This window comes from Canis lupus, chromosome 17 (genome assembly GCF_003254725.2).
Source record: "Canis lupus dingo isolate Sandy chromosome 17, ASM325472v2, whole genome shotgun sequence".
Lineage (NCBI taxonomy): Eukaryota > Metazoa > Chordata > Mammalia > Carnivora > Canidae > Canis > Canis lupus.
Window position 1 is genome coordinate 49,085,214 of NC_064259.1, and position 19,992 is coordinate 49,105,205.

At 44.7% G+C, this 19,992-nt stretch overlaps 1 protein-coding gene across 1 annotated transcript in view; it reads right to left on the reverse strand.

The window, feature by feature from the left end:
- TET3 (tet methylcytosine dioxygenase 3) overlaps positions 1–19,992 on the reverse strand; it is a 106,200-nt gene that overhangs the window by 17,045 nt on the left and 69,163 nt on the right. Inside the window, 4 exon segments of the mRNA XM_025453610.3 lie at positions 455–605; positions 1,927–2,135; positions 8,636–8,729; positions 16,456–16,546. Coding sequence (XP_025309395.3) covers positions 455–605; positions 1,927–2,135; positions 8,636–8,729; positions 16,456–16,546 — 545 coding nt within the window.

Below are 19,992 nucleotides of genomic sequence, written 5' to 3' on the forward strand. Positions count from 1 at the left end.
GTTCCCTGGCAGCCAGGTAGGATGAGGGGGCACTTTGGGAAGTCCAACACTGGCTCCAGAAAATGGCCCATGGCCTGGAGGCTCCTTTTCCTGCTAAACCTCCCACCCACCCCCCACCCCCAAAAGACATCTTAGGAAGAATGAAGAGAAGAAACGATCTGTGAAGAGGGTCACATTCGGATGAGGAATTTGAACGTTTACCATAAAGAGACTGTTTTAAAGCTGGAAGAGTGTGAGGTAGCCAGTGTTGGTTAAGTTTAATTTTTTACTCATCACACCCCTCCACACCACACCCCAGATACCTTACACTTCACAGCAAGAACAGGTCAGTTAAAAAAAATAATGTGGCATTCCCCACACATCTGAGTCAAGGCGTGCTAATACCCCACACCACCACCCCCAGGTGGAAGGGGGCAAGTGGGAGGGCTGCATTGCTCTGTGGGGCTCTGCTCACCTCCTTGGGGTTGTCCCCTGCAAGGCGGAACTTGCGAGGCGTCTTGCTACGAGCGTATTTGCAGCCGTTGAAGTACATGCTCCAGGAGCAACCAAAGGAAAAGGAGGCGCCACAGGTGCTGGGGTCTTTGCCTTGGCAAGCGCAGGTCCGGCTGCAATGTACGTCACATGTTAGGCACACATACACACTTTTTTGTTTGAAAATCTTCCTCTCTCCCTCAGGGGAGGTCCCGCTGAGGCCTGGTTTCCGTGGCCTCCCAGTGACTGGGACCACATCCTTCCCTGCCTTCAGCCCCTTTGCCCAAATGTCCTTGGGTACAGAGTGTGCTCTAAGCAGCCTGTTCTGCTCCCACCCCTGAGCCTGGAGGTCTAAAAATCTGTTGTTGGGAGAAGCTCATAGGTTGTTTGAGGTCAGTGGGAAGAATCTAGTCAAAACCCCAATAAAGTTTATCCTTTGCCTTGACTCTAATATCATGACAGCTTCCAACATAGATGACACGAGAGGGAAGTAATGTAAACTACAGGGCTTGAACACACCTGCTTCCCTCAGGCCCAGGTGCTGACAGGCCTTTAAACAAATAAACACTGACATCATAATTCAACAACTAATACAATCTGGGAACAATCCAGATGCCCCTCAACTGGGGAATGGGTACACAAATGGTGATGCATCCAGCAGGGGCATACTACTCAGCAGTAAAAAGGAATGAGCTACCCACAACCACCAATGAAGCTCAGAAACTACACTCAGGGAATGAAGTCAGACCCCAAAGGCTATCCTCAGTCTCGTTCCATTTATGGACCACTCTTGCAAAGGCAAACCTAGGGGACAAGAAGCAAGACTGCTGGTTGCCAAAGGCAGGAGGAGACTTGCTTCTAAAGGGGCACAGGGGAATTGGGGGGAATGATGAAACTGTTATAGATCTTGGTGGTGGTGGCTATATGAGTGTAAACATTTGTCCAAACTCTTCAAACTTGTGAACATGAAACTATTACACTGTGTATTAATTAACTGGAATTTAAATAAAAACTTAAAAACCCTCTTGAAACTGTATACCTAAAAGGATGAATTTTTACTTTAAGTAAAAATACCTTAATTGTAAAAATGGGAAAAGACCCTAGAAGGGCAGGTTTTATGAATACCACTGATGCCTTCTACTTGCAGAACACTCATACACTTTTTCACGGTGGTTCTACCATTAGAGCCTCAGAGTTCATATGAGGTTCGACAGCAAAGCTGAGCCAAAGCAAGAGACCCTCTCCTGCCAGGACCAGAAGAACCCAGGGGTCAGGATCATGGGAGAGCTCCTTTCAGCACAGTCCTGACTGCAGGATAGACAGGGCCCTGGGGTAGGTGGGGGGAGGGGAAGAGTCCCCTGCATGGGCTGCCCAAGACCCTGCCGATGGACACCTGACCCAGCTGTCCCACTCGTCAATGCTGGAGACGCCCCCACCCCTCCCCACCCCACATACTCATCATTGAGGCCACATCTCCGGCTGGTGGGGTTCCCATACTTCCGGAGGGTGTCGGTGAGCTCTTGGTAGAGGGTGTCTCCGAGGCTGCGGGGGATGCCCTCCCAGGCCAGGATGAGGATGACAATCACAGCATTCTGGCAGTGGTGGCCCGCCCGGTGCCGTACCAGGCACAGCAGCTTCTCCTCTAGCGTGTGCCTGCGGATCACCTGCAGGGATGTGGGGTGGGGTTGGCACTGTTAACTATAGGAGCCTGGCCCTCACGCTCCTCTGCTGCGGATGCCACACCCCGCCTCACCTCTGCCAATCAGACCAGGGGGTACAGGTCTTTAGGGCAGTGTCAACAGGGTATCACAACCTGGCGACAGCAACCATACAGACTAAGAGACCGTTATAATAATTAGGGAATAATAAATGAAAACGTTATTTTTTAAAGAGCAAAATAAAAAATAATTACAAAATCTAAGTTATCGATGAGTTGTATAGGCTGAAAACTAAAAATATACAAATAAAACTATAAGCAAAAATATATTCAGAGATTTTTTTTTATATGGTCCTAAAATATCTGCAGAGAAAATGCTGCATATCTATATGATTTTAGTTAAAAAAGAAAGGGCTTTGGTGCTGTGGAAAACAGTTTTTGGCATTTTCTTGAAATGTCTAAACATGTAATTACCATATGACCAGGCAGTGCCACCCCTAGGAATATACCCAAGGTGACCGAGAGCAGGGACCAGGACAGGTGCTGGTTCAGAGCAGCACTATTCACAGCAGCCCAAAAGCAGAAACAACCCAAGATACATGGATAAACAAAATGTGGCCTCTCCATCAATGAAACAGTCATCAACCTTAAAAAGGAAGGAAAATCTGACTCATGTGACAAGTGAAATAAGCCAGGGCACCTGGGTGGCTCAGTGGGCTAAGCATCTGCCTTCAGCTCAGGTCACGATCCTAGGGTCCTGGGACAGAGCCCTGCATCAAGCTTCTTGCTTAGCGGGGAGTCTGCTTCTCCGGCTCCCTCTGCCCTTCCTCACCTGCTTGTGCACAAGCTCTCTCTTAAATAAATATATAAAAATCTTTTTAAAAAGGAAGGAAGAAGCCAGACATTAAAAACAAATACTGTGTATGATTCCACTTACACAGAGTACCTAGAACAGTCAGATTCACAGAGACAGAGAGTAGAATGGTGGTGGTCAGGGGCTTGGGGTGGAGAGAATGGGGAATTATTATTTAACAGGTAGAGAGTTTCTGGAGGGGATGATGAATAAGTTTTGAAGATATAGAGCATTCTTATGATTGCATAAGAATGTGAATGTAGTTAGTATCACTGAACTGTACACTTAAAAATGGTTAAAATGGCCAGTTTTAGGTTATGTATAATTTAACACAATTTTAAAAAATTACTAATATACCCCAAACCAGTGAACTGTATACTTTGATTGAATGAATTGTATGGTATGTGAATTACATCTCCATAAGGCTATCAACACAAAAAGCAAGGGCCTTCGGCTCTGCACTGCAGTGTTCCTCAGCTGGGTTCTCCCCTTGTTCTCTCTCACTCCCAGAACTCTGTCTTGGCTCCAAAGATATGGCATGGCAAAGGGCCCAGGAACTGGGGCACAAGATGGCTGATCTCCTTCAAGAACCCCAACTAATTCTGTGACCTGATGAGGGCCTGTGAAGAGGGGCAGGAGGAGGGCAGACTGGGAAGGGCCCTGAGGGGACCAGGACTGGGGAGGAGGGCAGGTTTCACAGGGGGCTTTCACAAGCAGCTTCCTGCTCTAGAATGGGAGCAGGTGGTTGGGGTGGGAGAGAGAGAAAGAGAGGGAGACCACTCAAACATAACACAAGCCAAAGTGTATGAAGTGCTGGACTAGGGAAGTGGGGAATGAAACAGGAGAAGGAATGCCTTCAGACACATTGAGGACAAAGCTGACTTTGGGACCATCTGACTCTAGGGCCTGGGGGACAGAAGAAAGTCTTAAATGGACTCCCACTTTTGTGGAAGAAGACAGTGGGTGAGGTGTGGGTTGTTCCCATGTTAATTGGGAACATGCGAGGGCTGAAGGACTCGGGAATATCTGAGTGGCTACTTCTAATAGGGCCCCAACAGACTGAGTCTCGGGGTCAGGAAATGCCTGGGCTGGAGACACACTTGGTTATACATACATCAGTGCAGGGAGGTGACCAGAGAGGCAGCCAGCCAGGCAGTATAAATGGGAGAATGGGCCAGATGGATGACTGGGGAGCTGTGTGGACCATGGCCCAGTAAAAAAGCACTTTCCTCTTCAAAAGGAATAAGCCAGGCCTTCTCTCCATCAACCACTGCCTAGAGGGACTAGTACAGCGATCTGGCCCAATTTTAACAAGAAGAAAATAGAAATCCAGACTTTTACATGAAATTTCTCCTTTTAAGGATGTGAGCATTTAATTTAATTTTTTAAATCAGTGGTAAAATATACATGGCATAACATCTACCATTGTGGCCATTGTTAAGCGGTAGAAGTACATTCCCCGTTGCTGCACAGCCACCACCAGAACTTTGTCCGCCTCTACACCGTCCTATCTTCCCAAAGTCTGTACTTACGTAACTACTCCCTCCCCTGTCTCCTGCCCCCTAGTCCATGGCAATGACCATGCTACTTTTTGACTCTCTGAAGGGTCTGACTACTCGCAGTACCTCCTATACATGGAATCACATGGTATTTGTTCTTTTGTGACTGGCTTGTTTCATTTAGTGTAACAGCCGTAAGGTTTATCCACGTTGTAGATGTCAAAACTTCCTTCAAAATTTTAAGGGACGCCTGTGTGCTAAACAAAACACGTCCCTTCCCCACGAATTCCTGTTTTGAGCCCAATCCAGGGAGGCCATCGGTGACATTGTTATTTAAAAAAAAAAAAAATTTTTTTTTTTTTTTTTGAAAAGTAACCTATGAACATGTCATTAAGTCAGGTTGTGACAGGGCTCCCTGTGTGACTGCCTGGTCTCCACAGACTGAGCTCCGGCATACCGTGAGCATCTGCGTACATCCCAGGTACTGATCACACAGCAGTCCCCGTCACCAGGGTTTCTGAGGCACTACTGTCAATCTTTGCTCAGCTCTCTGTGGCCATGCCCTCACAGGCCTATGGCTACAGTAAAAAAAAACTCTAAGAAAACTAAAGCAGAGCTCCCGACATGCCCTTCAAAGGAAACCAGCAGGATTGAATGCACAAAGTGCAAAAGTAAAAGGCCAACAGAAGGACAGGAAGACACCAACACCTGAGCACTGGTATGGTTACACTGGCAGTTCAGAAGCTACCACAGAACCACAGACAGCTCACTCAGATTCCAGGCAGGAATTCCCTGACCACTGTACCCAACAGAAGTCCCAATCTGTCTTCCATGCAGGCTCCTATTCTTGGTACTCAGCTTTGACCCCTGGGGTTCCCCAGAAGGTCTGGTCCACCATGACCTCAGTGGGCTTTCACATACCTGCCTTCTGCCCCCAGTTACCTTTACAGACTGGCCCAAGCAGCATCTCCATGGCTCTTGTACCAAAAATCCCACTTTCACTGTCTCTGGTGTTTGCTTCTGGCACATCTCTGTGTATACTGAGCTTTAGCAATGTGACCTGGGTCACTCCCTTACTCCCACACTTGACAATGTCCACACTTTGTTGAGGCCGCCTTAAGATGGGAGATTACAGGGGGTTGGCTGGGTCATCCCACTGCTTTCTTAGATCCTTCTCTCAACACACATTTATTGGGCACCCATGGTGAGCCTCAACTTTGTTGCCAAGATGCTGGCCAGTCAAGTCCTGAATTTGTCAGGCATGCCACTTGTAGATGAATGTACTGGTTGGGGGTTGTGGCAGTAAAGACAGATGTGAGCCCGGTTGGAAATGAGAACTCAGGCTCTAGAAAGGAGACCAGAGGAGGTAGAGGGAAGGGAGAACCCAAGGAAGTGTCATCCACCACAGGCAGCTTACATGCTGCCACTTGCCCAGAGCTACAGACTACCACTGCCTGGGCTCTTGATGCCATGATGCCTCCAAGAATAATCTGCCCTTTTTTGCATTTATGGGTCACTTCCCAATGGAGGGGCACAGGGAAAAGGAAAAGTTCTCCAACTTCCAAGGAGGTAGAACTCTGTAGATGAGCTCTACCACCAAAGCAGATAGGATATTTGGTGGCTCTGGAGGCAAACAGCAAGAGAAGTCCATTGCACTAGGGGAGATGGCTAGAAAAGAAAAACACACAACTCGGCCCCACTGCTTTCTTACCACTGTAATAATCTGTGACCTACCACCATTTGCTTTTTACTATAAAAACAATTTCTTGGGCAGCCTGGGTGGCTCAGTGGTTTAGCACCTGCCTTCAGCCAAGGGGGGGATCCTGGAGACCCAGGATCAAGTCCCGTGTCGGGCTCCCTGCATGGAGCCTGCTTCCCTCTGCCTGTGTCTCTGCCTCTCTCTCTCATGAATAAAAAAAAAAAAAAAATATATATATATATATATATATATATTAATTGGAGTTCAATTTGCCAACATATAGCATAACACCCAGTGCTCATCCCATCAAGTATCCCCTCAGTGCCCGTCACCCAGTCACCCCCACCCCCCGCCCACCCCCCTTTCCACCACCCAATAAATAAAATCTTTAAAAAAATTTTTTTCTTTCCTCTTTCCTTTTATCTTCCGTTACCAGATCCCATCTTTGGGAACACTGTCACAGTGCATTCCCTTCTATCTGGACTTTTCTTTCAAAGCCAGCATCACCCACCAGGGTTAAGGGATAGCCATGAGCTGTTTCCTCCTTTGGACAAAACATCAGGTGTCATGTGTGCTCTGCTCTGGGCATCTGTCCACAGACCCTGGAGGATCAACATGTGCAGACCAAGGTCCTCCTCCCCTCATTCTGCTCCCCTCTCACGGCCTCTCTCACTTCTCCAGGAACTGAGCTCACCCTTCACCTGGCCACCTCTGACCTCAGGTCCAGCAGACACCCACATGTGCTGTTCACCAGGGGTATCTGGGGCTGGAAATGCATACTCTCTTCTTCAATACCACCCATATAGCCAGCTGTTTTTTTCCCCTGAGCCACTGTTTTGAAGATGGAGAAGTCCCTAGGCTCTACCTGTGTGAGGATCTTCAGTTTCCCACCCAAGACTTTGGATTTCCTCAAGGACTACATGAATTAACAAGAATAAGGGGCAGGTGCCACATCACAAATGGGTTCTCTGGGGGATAGCACCACACCCTGATCAGCCACAGACAGATACAGTCCACCCCCCACTGCAATGCCCATCTTTCAGGAGAGTGGGGACAGTATGCTTCTTAATACTTGTGAATGCTCTATGTAGTTCCAGGTCACTTTTTTGTTGTTGTTGTTTCTTGAATATCTTATTTGAGAGAGAGTGAATGAGCAAGAGAGAGCATGAGTGGGGGGAGGGGGAGAGGGAGAAGCAGACTCCCCACTGAGCAGGGAGCCTGATACGGAGCTCAATCTCAGGACCCTGGGATCATGACCTGAGCTGAAGGCAGACGCTTAACCAATTGAGGTCCCCAGGTGCCTGCCAGATTCTTTTATTGTATATAATTCTGCAACACTGACCAAAAATTTCTAAAAATAGATATGTGGTAGTTCAGGTTCAGACACCTTTTATGTTCATTAAAAACAAAGGTGCAAAGGCATGGCATATATACCAGATAAAAACAGGCATGTGCACAGATGGATACAGGCTGACAAAGGTCATCTTACCCATTCCTCCACTCCAAGTGAGCTGTATGTTCCTGCGGCCTTCTGCCTTTGCTCACATGACTCTCCTTGCCAGAAACGTTTCTACTCCCCCATCAGCCCACTCAATATGGCTCTGCATTCACAGTGCCATATTCATGGCCCCATGCACATCCCCCTCCTCTGAGAAACCAAGCCTCCCATTCTTCCCACCATCAGAGCCCCTGGATCCTGAACTTTACAGCACTGAGTCTAAGTCTGCCTCTCAAAGTTGGACCTTGATTATTCAAGTCTCTGTGAGTTTATCTCATGGGTCTCTACATCACAAGCCGCTTGAGCACAGGGATACAGCCTTCCGTTTTCCGTGCACATCCCCCTACAAGGCACCCAGCACAGTGTTGGGCTCATGGCTACCTGATCGTCTTGCTGCTGTCACAAGCACGGATTCTGCAGTGATGCTAAAAGATCTCCTTGAGGACTGGAAGGGCAAGGTTGGAAAACTATCAGTGGGATGGTGAAATGGGAGTCTCAGCCCATTTCGGCTGCCTCACAGGAAACAGTGGCTGAGAAGTAAAGCAGATGCCTGACCATCCCCAATTCTGCCTGGAGACCTAGTTCTTTGGGACAGGAGATAAGAATGCTGGGCAGCACATGGAGGGGCAGGGGAGTCACATAGTCCACGGTGGGGCCCGGCCCTGAGTGAGATGACATCGTTACGCCTCCCCTCAACCACAGGGAGAGTATGAACTGAGCATAAGGACTAGAGCATTTCTGAGGCCAGCCCAGGATGCCAGGGGCTGGCACTTAAACAAAACGAGGACAAATAGCTCAGGCCAGGGGTTGAAGGGTGGGGATGACCTTAACCAAGCACAGATGCCAGCTTTGATGTTCCCCTGGACAGTAAGCATGTTTGTTTCCTCTGCACACCCCTGGCCAGGCCTGTAGGGAGGGAGGTGAAGCACAGCCCTGGCCACAGGGTCTTGACACTCACCCACTTGGCGATGGGGCAGCCGCGAGAGCTCTTCCCTTCCTTCCCAGTGTAGATGACCTTCTCGATCCGGATGGCTTTCCCCTTCTCTCCATACCTGGAGAGGGAGACAGAAACCACCATTAATACAGCGAAGCCCCAAAGGAGAGCAGCTTATGGCAAGAAGGCAAGCCTCAGTGTGCATCAGCATGGGTTAGATTGCCATGGGCTCAAACAGAGAAGGAGAGTTGAAATGTTTGTTCTGTGCTTAGAGCCTCCGGAGACACACTGGCTACTTACAGGTTCCCAGGGCCTCTGGTCTATGTTGCCCAGCTCTATCCCAGGGCAGAGGGGGCTGGCAAGCACAACATCCCTGATTATGACCTCTGAGCCTCCAGGAAGGGTACTCAAACTGAAGGCTAAACACAGACCTTTGTACCCAGCCTTGTTAGTTGAGCCACCTTGAGAGTTAGTTATTGATAGAGTCAATCAACAGAAAAAAATAAATGGGAAAAGCCTTTTCTTTCCACAATCCCCAGCTGCCATTGAAGTATGATGAGGATAGAGAGCTGAGGCTGGGGGAAGTGACCCTACCAAGCACCGACTGGCTCTGTCACTGCCCCGGACAGCCCACACATCCTGTACACAGTCCAGCCCTGGTGTCCACACACATGCTCAGGGATTCTGAGGCCATCTAACCTTAGGGTGATGAAGCTACGTCCCCAGAGCTGAACTGCCCTACCCAAGTCTACATGGCTACAGTGCTGCAGACAGTGGTGACCTGCGTGCCTGCCCAGCCACTTTCTGGTCACAGACTGTAGCCACATGACTGAACCTCTCTACATCTCGGTTTCTTAACCTGTAAAATGAAGATAAAGTGGGCTCCTACTTCTTAGGCTTGGAAAGAGAACAAATGAGATAGTCCCCGGAGGGTGCACCATTTAAAATACTCTGAAGTTCCCGGCATGAGGAAAGAGCTCATTAAGTATTAATTCTTAACAATGTAACTATCCATCTGACTGAACCATCTTATTTTTAATAGCTTTTTAGTTTTGGGCACAAAGTCATATCATCTGCAAACAGGGTCATTTGTCACCTCACCCTGTCCATTCTTTATACCCCGTTCAGTCTCCTGTCTCTCTGCACCAGCCAGGGCTCCCAAAATGCTAGAAGGCACCTTTGATTATTTCCTACCTCAACTGTAAAATATTGCCAACTATTCATTACTTAGCATGAAGCTAGCAGACTTCCGGAAAGAGACAGAGACTGCCTCACTTTGAAGGTATCTACTAAGGGTCTCCTGTTCTAAAGGCTTTTAATCAAGAATTGTTACTTTTATCCAAGTACTTTTAGCATCAAAAGACACAGATGACTGGTTTTTTTTTTCCTTCGACCAATTAATTCAGTGTGCTATTTTAACAGACTGAATCAAACTATCCTTGTATTTCTGTAATGACTCCAATTTAGTCATGGCCTATTATTTTTAATATACTATTTAATAGAGAAAAATGTTATCACACCTAGTACAGCTTATATTCTCTACGTAAGCACACATACAGGTACACATACAGGTATCCCTCATGTTTCAGAAGTTCACGTTACACCCATTCTGCTTTTACAAAACACCTACATCAGCAACTGTTTTTTGGTAACTGAAAGAAATCTGAAGAGAATTTCTGCTTTTATGAAAAAAGGCAAAACATAAATATAGTGCTCGGTGTTTATTTCACAATGAGCTGCTATGGAGGCAGCGTGTGTCCCGAGCAGCACGGCAACAGTGGCCCCACTAAGCTCCTTCCCCAGAACATCCACTCAGCATCTTAGCATCCAGTGGCCAGAGTTCTGAACTTGATCTGTGAGCATCTGTGCTTTGCTTTGATTTATTCTGTTCATTTGTTAGCAAGATGTGTCTTAAGGTATCAGAGAAGCCTAAAAGAGATTATTTTGGGAGTCCAGGAATGCTCAAACATTTTTCCAAGTAAGTTAATGGTAACTGCTTCCTTGCTTTACTGTCATTTTTGGTTTAGGAAAGTTTTCAAGGGGATGCTCTACTTTTGGACAGCAGGGGAGACCCATATTCTTTATCTCATCCATTTTACTTTTGGGAATTTCTATCTCTGAAGTAACTATAAAAAATACACCAAGACTTAGGAATAAGATATTCATTGTTGCATCAACTGAAAAATTAGAAACTTAAATATCCAGTATAGGACTGGCTAAATAAAATATAATAAATAAATTGCTATATAACAGAAAACCATGTAGCCATCAAAAAGGATTCAACATTATCATATGTACTAATATGGAAGCAATTAAGCAGTGGGGGGAAGCAGCTGCAAACAGTGGGTACCTTATGATTGGTCCCATTTGGTTTAAAATTCATATACAGGGAAAATTAACAAGGCAGGAAACAACAAATGTTGGAGAGGATGCAGAGAAAAGGGAACCCTCTTACACTGTTGGTGGGAATGTGAACTGGTGCAGCCACTCTGGAAAACTGTGTGGAGGTTCCTCAAAGAGTTAAAAATAGACCCGCCCTACGACCCATGCAATTGCACTGCTGGGGATTTACCCCAAAGATTCAGATGCAATGAAACGCCGGGACACCTGCACCCCGATGTTCATAGCAGCAATGTCCACAATAGCCAAACTGTGGAAGGAGCCTCGGTGTCCATCGAAAGATGAATGGATAAAGAAACTGTGGTCTATGTATACAATGGAATATTCCTCAGCCATTAGAAACGACAAATACCCACCATTTGCTTCGACGTGGATGGAACTGGAGGGTATTATGCTGAGTGAAGTAAGTCAATCGGAGAAGGACAAACAGTGTATGTTCTCATTCATTTGGGGAATATAAATAATAGTGAAAGGGAATATAAGGGAAGGGAGAAGAAATGTGTGGGAAATATCAGAAAGGGAGACAGAACATAAAGACTCCTAACTCTGGGAAACGAACTAAGGGTGGTGGAAGGGGAGGAGGGCGGGGCGTGAGGGAGGGTGGGTGACGGGCACTGAGGGGGACACTTGACGGGATGAGCACTGGGTGTTATTCTGTATGTTGGTAAATTGAACACCAATAAAAAATTATTTTATTAAAAAATTCATATACAAATATGTATAAGTGCTTAGAAAAAACTGAAGGGTATGCATGAAAATTTTTTTTTTTTTTTTAGTTTCTTCTGGATAACTGCTAGAGAGCTTTTTTCTTTCTTAGCTTTAAAAAAAAAAAAAAGACTTTTAGGGATGCCTCTGTGGCTCAGTGGTTGAGCATCTGCCTTCAGCTCAGGTCGTGATCCCTGGGGCCCTGGGATCAAGTCCCGCATCAGGCTCCCCACAGGGAGCTTGCTTCTCCCTCTGCCTCTGTCTCTCTCTCTGTCTCCCATAGGATAAACAAAATCTTTTTAAAAAATAATTTTAAAAAACACTTTTATATACAAGTTTTATTTTTGTAATTGGAAAGAAAACAAATTATTTTTTAAAATGCTGTTAAAAGTACAGTTTCTTGGAGTTCATGGAGATCTTGAGTAAAACAGACAACACTCACTGAAGAGGTAAGAAGTGTTTCTGATGATTAGTACATGAAAATTCTATGGCTATGTTATTAGTCCCTTTATAGAATGTGTTTGGGGACAGGACTCTGGGGAGCGTATACAGTATGGCTTGGCTCAAGAGGAAAAGACCAAAGAGTGCTGCTTTTGTTTGGTTCCTGGAAAACTTTCAATTTCACAAACATTTATCAGGAAGTGGCCCCCAAGTACAAAGCGTGGGTACTTGGTGTGTCCTGGGGTCACTGTGGGAAGAACAGCTTGAGGTGTCCACACTGCTCTCACCGAAATGGACAGGATATCGTGTTCCCCACAGGAGGGTGAGCTGAGGACACTGACAGGAGCTTTCTGACCAGTACCTTCCCCACCATCCCACCCATGTGAGAAACACTTCCTGAGCTGAACTTCATATTCAAGAGCAAATAAAAGGGCCAAGCTCTATCTGATGAGCTAGACCTTTAAAAACGACAACAACAACACACAACTACCGAGAACTCTCTCTGTGTTTAAAGACAACCAATCAACTCTGAATTTGACTTTTTTTTTCTTAAATGTCTTCCCACTGGCCTATCATTAAGATGATATTCTAGAATGTCTAGACAGTGTTCGTCCCAGTATACAGATGAACTTCTAGATACTAAGCTAAGTCTTAAAGGATAGGCTGAAATCTTATTCTGAAGGATAATCTGATCATCTCAGCAAGTGGTTCTCAAAGGGTGGTGCACCTGGGAACCTGGGAAGAAGGCAGATTCCCAGGTCCCATCCCAGACCTGTTGGGTCAGGAACTCTGGGGTGAGGCCAGGAATCTGTGCTTTTATGAGTCCTCTGGGAGACTCTGGAGCATGCTAAAGTTTGAAAACTGCCAATCTAAAGTTGGACTTCTTTGGGGTTACATTTATCACAGAACAATGAGACTAGTTCCCCTAAACTCAGAGGATTTGCCAGCACAGTGCTTGTTCTGTTTTTAGAACGAGGATTTAATGAATTCCTAGGCTGCAGAGAATCCCATTCCCAGTTAGATGACACGGGGCTCTGCAGCACACCATTCTCAGATATGGGTTTGAACAACTGACTAGGGCAGCCCAGGTGGCTCAGTGGTTTAGCGCTGCCTTCAGCCCAGGGCGTGATCCTGGAGACTCGGGATCGAGTCCCGCGTGGGGCTTCCTGCATGGAGCCTGCTTCTTCCTCTGCCTGTGTCTCTGCCTCCCTCTCACTCTGTGTCTCTCATGAATAAATAATTTTTTTTTTTTTTTAAAAAGAACATCTGACTAAAATTACCTATGTCAATGGGGACTTGGGTTCCCATGAATGGAACCCATAAATAAGTTGGGAGAATATTTTAGAATTTGCTTTTGACCTCCCCCTCTTTTTTTGAAATCTTTACCAGAGAGGCTAAAATCACCAACGTCTCCTTGATTTCAGTTTGCTTCCCTTTCCTGCCTTTGGCCAACTTCTGGCGGTACTGTGGTCCTACAGAGAGAGGGTCGGTGGGGGAGAAGTCTAGGGAAAGAGACAGCCTGGACCATTCACAAGCTAGACTCCCAGCCTAGTGATGTTCACTGACTGTTTATTCCTCTCCTTGTTCCACAAGAAACCTTTTTAAAAAGATGTCTATAAGATAAAAATAACAGGTGATGAAATCAGAGTGAAGGGGGAAAAGGTGAACATAATGTTGGCACACAAAATGCAAACAGTAGGGTCTTATGTGTATTCCTGAGAGATGGGCCTAGAAACTTTCATCGTATGAGAAATAAACGAAACTAATGAAGACTCCTTTGGGTCATGTCAGAAGGACTTTAGGAGTGAACCTGGATGGGCGCTCCCATGGGCCAATGATGAGAAATTACATTGCTCCTAATAGGGGTATGCAAATCTGGCTCTAAGCTTACCAGCAGCTAACAAAGATGGAAATGCAATCTGTTACATAATTTACAAGGTCCTTAAGATAAAAATAAACCAGCTGCTGAGGAAAAACACAAGTATTCCTGGTCTTGAAAGGAATTCCTCCCTTGGATCAGTTTCTGAAGAATCCACAGTTGGCTGTTATTTTTAAAGCAATGAGGGAAAAAAAGGACAAATCTCAACTTTATCACTATCTCCTAATCCTTGTTTCAAAACATACTCTTTGGGATGCCTGGGTAGCTCAGTGGTTGAGCGTCTGCCTTCGGCGCAGGGTGTGATCCAGAGTTTCGAGATCGAGTCCTACATCAGGTTTCCTGTGAGGAGTGTGCTTCTCCCTCTGCCTGTGTCTCTGCCTCTCTCTCTGTGTCTCTCATGAATAAATAAAGTCTTTAAAAACAAAAACAAAACATACTCTTCTCTAAAAGTTATTTAAAGAGGTGTCTAGAAATTTTGTAAAATTGTTACCAAGAAACAAACACACACAAAAAAACCTGTCCCAGATCAACTTGTACATTGGATTGTCCTTCAGCCCTCAATCTGCCAATGAATGTCAAGATTTCTTACAAAAAAAAAAATCATTGACCAAAACACCGGTTGCCCCAACCTTGGCACTGCAACGTATACGCATTCTAACACGGGGAGGCATGCATGTCCAACACACACCCTGTCTTAAATGCTTCATTCTTATGGACTCAGAGGTACCCTTTCAATCAGGCTTGAATTTGCAGACTGGGTCTTTGATCAAATGCTTTTCTGATGGGCTATTTTGTATATAAATGTTTCCAGATGGTAGAGGACAATTAAGAGTCATTACAGGAGATCACAGTCCTCCATCCATCTTACATTTACTCAGGGATGCCATTACAGTTTTTCAGTTCAAAATCATGTTCTCTCTGCTACATTAATGACAGGATTCATTTGGCCCCCCTGATCAGACAAAATATGCTTCCTAAATATGGAAACTTTAAGCCACTTAGCCTTCTACACATCTGTATACATATGTACAAGCATGTATGTAGGTCTATATAATCTTTGCCTTTGCTATTAAAAACACTAATGTTATAAAATTTCGATCAGTACATGGATATATGAGATAGGTGCCTTGTATATGGTCATGGTCCTTCCTTACAAGCACAGACATTGTTTTGACTTATCATCATAACTCTCCTACAATGTATGTGTGTTTCTATCATCTCCATTTTGCAGATAAGAAAACTGAGTCACAGAAAAGCAGAGCAACTTACCCAAGGACTCAGCAGGAAGTGGTAGGGCCAGGATTAGACCTTTTAGTCTAGTGCAGTGTTTGCATGCTCTCAATCACCAAGCTATTTTACTTTTCTATACACCGGAACTCATAGCATTTAATACCTGCTATGTACATGTACATAGACTTTAAAGTCTTCTATCTATACAAGCTGCTTAAAAAATAAAACAGGGGTATCCCTAGGGTGGCTCAGCAGTTTAGTGCCTGCCTTCGGCCCAGGATCAAGTCCCATGTCGGGCTTCCTGCCTGGAGCCTGCTTCTCCCTCTGCCTGTGTCTCTGCCTCTCTGTGTGTCTCTCATGAATAAATAAAATCTTTAAAAAAATAAATAAATAAAACAGGGCTGTTAAGTAAAAACCCTGTAGTCTTGAGTTTGAATTCTAAGTGTCAATGTAAACTCTGATGTATTTAATCACTAATCAATAACAAAAAATAAAAACCCTACACATACATCTTAGCTCTTTCTACTGAAATGGCCTAGAAACAAAGAGCATACCTAGTACCAGCGTTTGTTTTCTAAATACTTGTTCCCCCAATAAAAGTCTGGGACTTCTTGGATAAATGTAGAATGCAAGCCCAGAACATAATGCCATATGAGGAATCAAAAAAGCTATCAAAGACTGCTGGGACAGTGTCAGGACGACTTAGGACACAACCTGAATAGGCAGCCACTGGCCAATGATAAGACTTATGTTACTCCTGAAGAAGGTACAAAATACCACCTATGAAGTAGTTTTGAAAAAAAGAAAGAAAAAATTATCTGATTCCCATGAAGTCTTTACCTTTAACTGTGAATGTATAGGCCATAGAGAGGACAGAAGAACACAGTGAACAATACTGCAGAAAAGCCAGCAGAAAATCCAGACCTTGGGAAACACTATAGGACACAGTCATTTAACCACATTTCATCAATAAAAATATTTCAAGAGAGGGAGAAGAACAAGGGAGGGGTAGATATAGAGGGCAGACCTACAGACAGAGAGAGACCCATAGTCAACCTTCCACAGTCTGGATATCATGACTTCCTTCCTGTACGTTGTCTGGTATGAGACAATGACAATGAGAGGCGCTTCAATGCCACGCTCTCTTAACAACTGCCCACCTCTGCTTGGACACCTGGGCGTCACTCACCGCTCCTCCATGAGCTCCCGGATAGAGGCTACCGTGGGGCCAGATCCCAGGTGAGTATAATACGGACCTTCATCTTTCTCCACTATTTGTTCTGCAGAAACACAGAGTAAACATTATTTGGAGGCATCGGTTCATCAACATTAATTTAGAAAGGCAAACCACCAATAGGAAAATTAACAGATGCATTATAAAACAGGAAATTCAAATGGCTTATAAACATGTGAAAATGTGTTCAATCCCATTAGGAACCAGGAAGTGCAAATTAAAATCACAGTGCAACATCATGGCACACAGGGCATACTGGCAAAAACTGAAGAATCTGATGAAATCAAGTGTTGATAAGATTGTGGTGTAACCACTTTGGAATTCAGTTTACCGCTGTATGCATTCTAGACTGGGGTAGGCAAACTACTCTAGTCCTAGGGATATACACAAAAGAATGAAAAAATAATGACTCACACAGATACCTGTATGCCAATTTCACAGCAGCATTTTTCACAAGAGCCAAAAGGTGAAAACAACACAAATGTCTATCAACAGATGGACAAAATGTGGGGTAGTCACACAATGGAATATCACCCAACCATAAAAAGGAATGAGGTTGGGCAGCCGGGGTGGCTCAGAGTTTTAGCGCCGCCTTCAGCCCAGGGCCTGATCCTGGAGACCAGGGATAGAGTCCCACGTTGGGTTCCCTGCATGGAGCCTGCTTCTCCCTCTGCCTGTGTCTCTGCCTCTCTCTCTCTCTCATGAATAAATAAAATCTTTTAAAAAATAAAAAAAAATTTTTTAAAGGAAGGAGGTTCTGACACATGCTATAACATGGATGAGCCTAGAAAATATTATGCTGGGTGAAATAAGCCAGACACAAAAGGACAACTATTATATGATTCCATTTAGATGAGATACCTAGAAGAGGCAAACTCAAAGAGATAAAAATTAGACTGGAGGGTACCAGGGCTGGCAGGAGTAGAGAAGAGGGACTTACTGCCTTTCAGTGTAGGGTGATAAAAAAGTTTTGGAAACAGGCCATGATGATGGTTGTACAATATTGTGAGTGTAGTTAATGCCATTAACCTGTACACCTGTACATTTAAAATGGTTAAAATGGCAATTTTTCTGTTATACATATTTTACCACAATTTAAACAAACAAACAAACAAAAAAGAAGTGAAGTACTGATACGTGCTACAATGCTGAGGAGCCTCAAAATCATGATGCTGTGTGAAAGAAGCCAGACACAAACCATTACAGACGGTATGATCCCGCTCACAGGAAATATCCAGAATGGGCAAGGCCACAGAAAAAGAAAGCAAACAGACAGCTGCCAGAGGCTAGGAGAGGTGAAAGAGTGCTGAGTAACAAGCATGGGGTTTTGTTTTGGGACGAAGAACACGTTTAGGAACTAGACGGAGGTGGCGGTTGCCCACTGTAAATGTACTAAATGCCAAGGAAATGCTTACTGTAAAATGGTTATTTTACATTATATGATGTTCACTGCAATTTTTTTTTAAGGAACAAATTATTGATGCACACAACTTAGGTGAATTTTATTTTGTTTTATTTTATTTTTTTGGGGGGGGGCCGATTTTTTTTTTTTAATTTTTATTTATTTATGATAGTCACAGAGAGAGAGAGAGAGAGAGGCAGAGACATAGGCAGAGGGAGAAGCAGGCTCCATGCACCGGGAGCCCGATGTGGGATTTGATCCCGGGTCTCCAGGATCACGCCCTGGGCCAAAGGCAGGCGCCAAACCGCTGTGCCACCCAGGGATCCCTGGGGGGGCAAATTTTAAATGAATTTTTCTCAGTGAAAAAAATGAGACCCAAATGACTACATAACAATGGCTTTGGAAAACAGTTTTGACCAGCTAAAGTATAAGACTGAAAACAAAAAGAACTTTACACAAATACTGCACTATAGTTGGTAAGTTTGTTTTATGTCTAAAGAAATGTGGGGCAGCCTGGGTGGCTCAGCGGTTTAGTGCTGCCTTTCAGTCCAGGGCGTGATCCCAGAGATCCGGGATCAAGTCCTGCGTCAGGCTCCCTGCATGGAGCCTGCTTCTCCCTCTGCCTGTCTCTCTCTCTCTCTCTCTCTGTCTCTATGAATAAATAAATAAAATCTTAAAAAAATAAAGAAATGTGACAACTAAGTGCAATGTGGTATCCTGCACTGGTCCTAACAAAGTAAAAGGGCATTAGTGTAAACACTGATGAAATCCAAAGTTTGCAGTTCATCGTATTGTACCAATATTAATGTCCGATTTTTTTAAAAAAATTTTTAAATTTATTTATGATAGTCACACAGAGAGAGAGAGAGAGAGAGAGAGGCAGAGACATAGGCAGAGGGAGAAGCAGGCTCCATGCACTGGGAGCCCGACATGGGATTCGATCCCGGGTCTCCAGGATTGCGCCCTGGGCCAAAGGTAGGCACCAAACCGCTGCGCCACTCAGGGATCCCCTAATGTCCGATTTTTAAATGTACTTATAATCACGTAAGATGTTTACATTAGGGGCAGATGGATAAAGTGTATACAGAAACTCTCTGTACCAATTTTGTTACTCTTCTGTAGATGTAAAATCATCTCAAAATTAAAAGCTTTAAAAAACAAAAAACTAGGGGCGCCTGGGTAGCTCAGTGGTTGAGCCTCTTCCTTTAGCTCAGGGCGTGATCCCAGGGTCCTGGGATCAAGTCCCACCATCAGGCTCCCCTGCGTGGAGCCTGCTTCTCCCTCTGCCAATGTCTCTGCCTCTCTTTGTGTCTCTCATGAATAAATAAACAAAATCTTAAAAATAGATATATATCATTTGGCATTTAAAAAACAAAACAAAACTAGACAGTGGGCCCTCTTTGCGGATTCTATCCTAGAACAAATTTTAGTTTCATGCATCAAAACACATGTACAAAGATTTTCATAGCAACGTTACTTGTAATAGACAAAACTGGAGACCTATAATCCAGCAACAGTGGGATGGATAAATAAAGTGTAGCACAGTCGTATAATGGGATCTATGTAGCAGTGAGAATTGACAATCTTCAACAACATGAATACCACAACATCAGAGTAAAGGAAAGAGGCATAGCAAAGAACAAATATGGTGATATTACATTTAAAGAGTATCGAGGGATCCCTGGGTGGCGCAGCGGTTTGGCGTCTGCCTTTGGCCCAGGGCGCGATCCTGGAGACCCGGGATCGAATCCCACATCGGGCTCCCTGCATGGAGCCCGCTTCTCTCTCTGCCTGTGTCTCTGCCTCTCTCTCTCTCTCTGTGACTATCATGAATAAATAAATAAAATCTTTAAAAAATAAAAAATAAAAAAATAAAGAGTATCGAAAAGCAGGCTCAACTAAACTATACTGTTTAAAGACCCACACAGAAGTGGAAAAATTATTAGGTTGGAATATGAAATTGCAGACATTCAACGGCTTTTTACCTACAAACAATGGTGATTTTTATAAGCTCCAATCTTATTATAAAGAAAAACAAGAAAATCATTGTCACAAGTCAAGAGAGTGGTTGCCTCTGGAGGATGGGAGAG